The following is a 6263-nucleotide window of genomic DNA, read 5'->3' as shown; positions in this document are numbered from 1 at the left end:
TTTCAAAACAGAGTGCCCGATGAACTGCTTAATAAATTAGCTTGAAAGCCACAGAGGATCTTTCCATGCTGCTTTAAAATACTGTCAGCTAACACATGCCTCTGTCAATTAGACCTTAAACTAGAACTCTAAAGGCCATTACAGGGCATGGACAGCAAGCCTTGCTTGTCTCCTGTCACATCAGCAGCAGAATGTGGTTTGACCAAGCAAATTATATTTGCACATTATGTGGCCTGATTTCCAATGACGCACTTTGAAGTGAAGAAGCACTTAAACTATATTGATGAAGAGGTTCTTTACCAAACTGTGTCTTTTGTGTTTTTGTTTTCATTTTCTTGACAATACATTTTGCATTGTCAGGAAGAATTCCAGATGCTCATCCAAGATCATTTAGTTGCACTGAAAGTGGCACAAATGGTGACACAGATGTGAGAGATTGAGACAGAAAGAGAAAAAAAGAGAGCGAGAGCTTTATGGCCTTTCCGTGTGCCGTAGGTGAAGTTCGGGCAGGACAGTGGTTGCTATGTAACACGTCTCTTAGCAACGCTTCCCCAGCAACAAACTAAGGAACGGTTAGAGATGGGTCATACTCAGAGTAATCGTTTAGCGCAGAACTTGAACAACTGTTTATGTATTTAGTTAAAAACAGACAACATTATTATTGTTTCGCAGTTTTAGAAACTTTTAGAAAGAAACTTCAAAGTCTTGAAGGTTAATTTCTAAAATCAAGTGCGAGTGTTTCGTTTGATAATTAGCCAACTTCAGTCCAGACGCTCGTGTTAAATTAGCCTCAACGTCTACACTTTCTCCATACGATGGAGTTCGATATTCGTGAGCATCTAGTGAAAGTACAGGAGAGCCAAGGTTTGTCTTGTGAATATGGAAAGGTATGGAAAGTGGGAGATATAAGTTCACGGTGTTTGTTTTACATTTTCAGACTTCGAAGCTCTTCAGTCTGCTTTCTGTATGATTAAAGACACGACATCAGCTGATGCTAGCGGACCACGCATTCCTCCAGAGCTGTATGTCACGTGTGCGGAAAATGCTCTGCAGGTGAAGTATTTTACTACCAGCTGAAGTAAAAAAAAAAAAAAAAAATCAACAAAAAACCATGTAAGAGTTTAGTGGAGATTGTTCCCCTATTCCAGGGGTGGCCAAGTCCAGTCCTCGAGAGCCACCATCCTGCAAGTTTCAGATGCATCCCTGCTTCAACACACCTGAATCAAATGACTGGCTCGTTATCAGGCCTCTGTAGAGCTGATCCCGGTCTGTTGGAGTAAGGATACTTCTAAAACTTGCAGGATGGTGGCTCTCGAGGACTGGAGACGTTGATTTCATTTTCCAGCGGGACTTGGCACATTTTCACACTTTCAAATGAACCAACAACATCTGCTTTAATTGCCAATGGACCACTAAATATAGATTGACCACCAATCAGAGTAAATATCTTGTTAGTATGTTGGCATAAAGGTGTGAAGTGTGGATATAGGATATAAGAAAAACACCAGCTCTGAAGTTTCTCACAAAATGCTTTGAGAAGTGCTTTTTTTATGTTGAAAAGAGCACATAACTACTGAAGTGTCATGCAAGACATGATGCTGTGAGCACCCCTCAGGACTGAAAGATTTGCATCTGACTGCAAATGATGTCAAGGTGCACATACACTCCTGCTATAGTGAGATAGCATGAGACTCAAGGAGGAACAAAGTTAGTCTGATAAAGTCAGGACTTTTTTAATAAGTTTGGTTCGTTATAAAATATGTTTTTCTTGAAGATTTGTGGAGTAAAATGTTGATAAATATTAAAAATCCATGTGTTAACTAAGATTCACTGAATGTTAATGCAAATGATTACAGTTGTGATCATAGTCTGGGAGTGTTTTGGGAGTAAGTGAAGTCTAAAGTTTGTTTTTGTATGTTTTTAAGCAGTTTCATTGTTAATAGAACCCAGCTCTGTTGAATCGTTTAAGCATTCAATGTTGCTTGTGAAACTTTGAAAATTTAACTGTTTTGAGTAAGAACAAAACATGTCAATAGTGAAAAACAGGAATATTTAGTTATCTTTTTTCTTCACTATATCATAAAGTAGGTTTTCTGTCAACTTGTTTTTCACTTTGACTCTGATGACACTTAAACTATTGGACTACTTGTTTATTTCTCATAAAACAATTCTTAGCAGAAAATATGTAAATATAAACAAAATTTCAAAAGGTGTAGGTTGATATCTCTTGACTGCAGTGCATTGATTTTACAATTTAAAGTTTAAACAATACTTTCTGATTTTCGTGGTTTTCTGAATACATATAACATTAAACTTTTTGGCATTTGTCTGAGTGTTCATCTTTCTCTTTCTTTTTTCAGATGGAGCACATGCAGATGTGCTTTGAATGTCTAAATATGTACTTTGAAGGTGATCCGCCTCATGACCAATTTTTCTGTCGAGCTCTCATGTGCCAGGGCCAGCTGATGTCTCTGTTTGTGTCTCCTGCAAAGAGTGTGGTGAGGACAGTAAATTGGGCATATGACTATGTGTGAATGTTTGTTCATGTTTGGGTTTGTATTCCAGAGTGATATAGATGCAAGGTTTATCTTGAGGTACACCAAATGTAAGCAGGTCCTGATCAAGATGTTTTATTTCCAATACAGATGCAAGTCCTTTATGACTAGGTATTAGTTAATCCTAGTGGGATACCAAATGCTTAACAACACAGTAATCCTAAAATGTAGCCAAATGATATATTATCTTTTATCAGTTTGAAGTGTCTCAAGCATCTGTTTTTCTCAACAGGGATTTATATTGTGTAGCAACAGAAGTTTACTGCATAGAAGGCCAATATTAGCATTATTAATCTCTGTTTTGAGATGACTTATAGTTATGACTTATAGTCGTAACATATTTCAATGTGGTTCCATTCAGTCATGTTCGGACATAACTTACATGAATGGTTGTTTTCCTGCTTAAGAAAATGTATCACTTTGATATTGGTGTTTGTAAATTTAATGACTGGTGTTCCAGCTGTCTGAGCACAAAGCGCCAATCATGACAGACAGGAAACTGAAACAGCTATAACAGTCTCTCTGTCAGAGTTTTGCAAACAACACAGCTGAAAGTTGCTTCTCTGATTTTAGAGGTAAAGACGACATTAAATTGACTATACCAGAAGGTTTTAGTAGTTCAGTTTTAGGGACTCAGATACCAATCATTTAAAAACACCCTGAACAGGAACCGTAGGCTGGTACTGGGAAATGGATCATGAATAAAATAGTGGAGACTTTTACCTTTTTAAAACCTTTATCCATTATTATTTTTACTTCAGTTTAGAAAACTTGTAGTATTTTTCTTTGAATATTTTGTTTGTCTGTTATTGTGGTGTCCAATGTCAGTGTTCAAGAGCAAATGTCCTGCAAGTTTTAGTTCTTCCTTCATTCAACACACTAGCATCCAGTAAATGACTCCCATCCTCTCTGAAACCTGCTAATTGGTTTAATTAGCAGGTTAAGCCTGCTAATTAAACGGTTGAATCACAGCTGATTCAACTGTTTGAATCAGCTGTGTTAATCTGTTGACACATCTGCAACATGTAGGACACAAGCCGGTAAGGACTGGGGGTTGGACATCTCTATTGTAGGTGTTTTTTAGGTTTTCTTATGTGACATGTTGACAGTTCCCTATTTTGCAATTATTTTATATTTCAGAAAGATATCAAGGAGGCTGCGAGTGATTTTCTGAGAGCAATTGAAATTGCTAAGAGCGACCCAAGGTATGCTACCACTCAGAAGTGTTCAGCCTTCTAGTTTCGGTATGCTCCTCATCAACAGTCTCTCTGAAGGTTTAATTTGTAAACTGTTAAAGCACAATACTGAACTATTGTTTAGAATCCATTCGTCTCAACATTAAAAGTAACTTAAGGAAACTGTGCAGAGTGGATGGTTAAAATAAATATAACAGTAGAAGCTGTAATTGATATGTTGCCTTCTTGTTACTGTGAAAGACTCTTTGCAGACTCGGGTCAGCCTTTGTGAGCAACCGCTGCTGGAGCTCCTTGCTAATTAACTCATAACCTGTCAATAAACGGGTTGAATGAGTATTACCAATTAACACCAAAGGGAATACATATCTAATACATCCAGCTCAGATTAATGCACTACGCACTCTCTAGTGAATAAATTAGAAGCACTCAAACACCCTTCTCACTGAATTTTCTCCAGAACAGCTCCTTGAATTCAAACATGCCTCAAATTTCACACGGTTTCTTGTGCCTGCTCCTCTGGCTCATTGAGCGATCATTAATGCACTCACATTTAGAAATTCACAGGGCTTCTGCAGACACAGTTGACACTAGGTCTGAATTGAGCTGTACTAAAAGATGGAATTGGTGGCAAGAGTATTGTATGAATAATTCAGTGTTCTGTTTGTTTTTCTGCATATGGTTTGTGTCTTACAGCACCCACTTCTTGGTCTTCAACACTTCAGTTCTCTACTTTCAGGGAGTGCGTCCTCTCCTTCAGCCTGGACTGTGTCACCATTTGGTTCCCTCCTTAAAGCAGGTGGTGAAAAGTTTGGAGGAGGTGGATGACCAGGACCACAGCTGGAGGGCAGAGCTCATGATGCAAGTGACTTTGACTTCACCAATATGTCTGCTTTTGAATCCGACCACACTCATGCACAATTTATTAAGAGGACACACCAAGCTGTTTAACTAGCTCAGCCTTCTGGCAGCCCCAGTTACTGTACTTGGTTGTCATTTTCTATTTATGAAGAGGACAATCTGTTCTGATGCAAGCTGTTAAATCATGTTTTCCTTTTATGCCTTGGGTCCAAATGTTTGTTTCATCTTTGTTCGGTGAAGAAAATGTTCCATCCATGAAAAACGCCAAAGCAAGGACATGAAAAGCATCTTATACCAAACTAGCCTGAGCAGCTTGTGTAGCCTAATACTGTGTGTCCATGCAGCACAATTTTTTTTGTCAAAATCTGAGAAATAACTTGGCAAACACATATTAGGATTTTAATACACTCATAACATGAGGAGGTTTGCCCTCTTTCTCTATACAGACAGTTGATTAAATGTATTTTGGATTCTGGAGAACTGGAGGACGCTGCACATTATGCCAAAGTTACTGAAAAGTTCATCAAGTCACATACGCCATATCTCTATCCAGGCTTTTATACATTACAGGTAAGCAGATTATTGAAAGTGGAGTGGTTAAGTTGTTTTGTGGGATGCTTCTTGCTCTTGCCTCTCTTAGGACAACAGATGAAAATTGTCTGTTGCGCTAACTCTGACATGTTGATTAATATGCATTGTATGACCTTGATGTTGACTGTAATTTCTAAGCATCATGATGCTGCTATGTTAAACTTATTTGAAAAGCAGCTGTACAACACGGCTTGGAAAAAGAGAAACATGTTCTTTTTTTCACCAACTGTTGAGCAGGGGTCCCATTTATACGTGTGGTGGTGCTGTAACATCTATGTTCTTTATTTTAACCAGAAGGGAAAAGACAATCCTTGCCTACAAATATTAAATCTGATAGCAATAATAAAGTTTGTAATATTACACCTTTCAGTCAAACATATTGTGATGATGGGATGTCTTCTTCTCTGTAGGTCCAGGAGAAACTGTTACAGGATGACAAGCTCCGTAAAATCAACAGTCAATGTACCAGCTTGAAAGTTATTTATGAAATCCAACAGTTCAAAACGTAAGAATAGAGTTTGTTATTTTGACAGAACTGGAGGAGAGGGAGGAAGAGCGCATGGGCAGACACAGGGCAAGGAGGACTAAGTAAAGGGTGTAGGGACTTTACACTTTGTCTTTTTCCATTATTATCCAGATTTTAAATCTACTGAAATCAAATTTCATTCTTTTCCACACTGCTCTGGAACCCTATAGAGCAGGGGTCCCCAAACTACGGCCCGCGGGCCGGATCCGGCCCGCCACGTCATTTGGTCCGGCCCCCTGAACAATGCCGGATCCGGCCCGCCTGCTCATACCAGAGAGCATTCAGTGTTTTTTCATATATTGTATTTTCCGGTTTATATGTGGATTTTTCTTCAACCACCAGGGGGCTTTTGAGCAAATGTGAAACTTACTTTCCCTCAATGGAATATATACTCGTCAGTCACCGTTTCACTCACGGTTTTTTCCATTTGCATTCTGGGTAAAAATCTATCCAAAAGTGTCGTCGTCTCTCCCCCACACCCCCCGTCGACAAGAATTTCTTTGTTTTTTTTTACTGCAAAAACTAAGACCGGCCCCC

General features: G+C 38.8%; 1 protein-coding gene across 6 annotated transcripts in view; it reads left to right on the top strand.

Annotated features, from left to right (window-relative positions):
• The first annotated feature begins 543 nt into the window (after window positions 1-543).
• cfap46 (cilia and flagella associated protein 46) overlaps window positions 544-6263 on the top strand; it is a 54930-nt gene continuing 49210 nt past the window's right edge. For all 6 annotated transcript variants that reach the window (XM_015060836.1, XM_015060837.1, XM_015060838.1 and 3 more), the window contains exons 1-7: window positions 544-864; window positions 938-1053; window positions 2361-2498; window positions 3696-3760; window positions 4445-4609; window positions 5056-5179; window positions 5611-5705. In XM_015060836.1, the coding sequence (XP_014916322.1) occupies window positions 816-864; window positions 938-1053; window positions 2361-2498; window positions 3696-3760; window positions 4445-4609; window positions 5056-5179; window positions 5611-5705 (752 nt within the window). In that variant the 5' untranslated portion in view covers window positions 544-815. The remainder of the gene's footprint in view (window positions 865-937; window positions 1054-2360; window positions 2499-3695; window positions 3761-4444; window positions 4610-5055; window positions 5180-5610; window positions 5706-6263) is intronic.

Source organism: Poecilia latipinna, unplaced genomic scaffold (genome assembly GCF_001443285.1).
Source record: "Poecilia latipinna isolate Pla-1442-1.1 unplaced genomic scaffold, P_latipinna-1.0 Scaffold1748, whole genome shotgun sequence".
NCBI lineage: Eukaryota > Metazoa > Chordata > Actinopteri > Cyprinodontiformes > Poeciliidae > Poecilia > Poecilia latipinna.
This window is presented reverse-complemented; position numbering and strand designations above follow the sequence as displayed.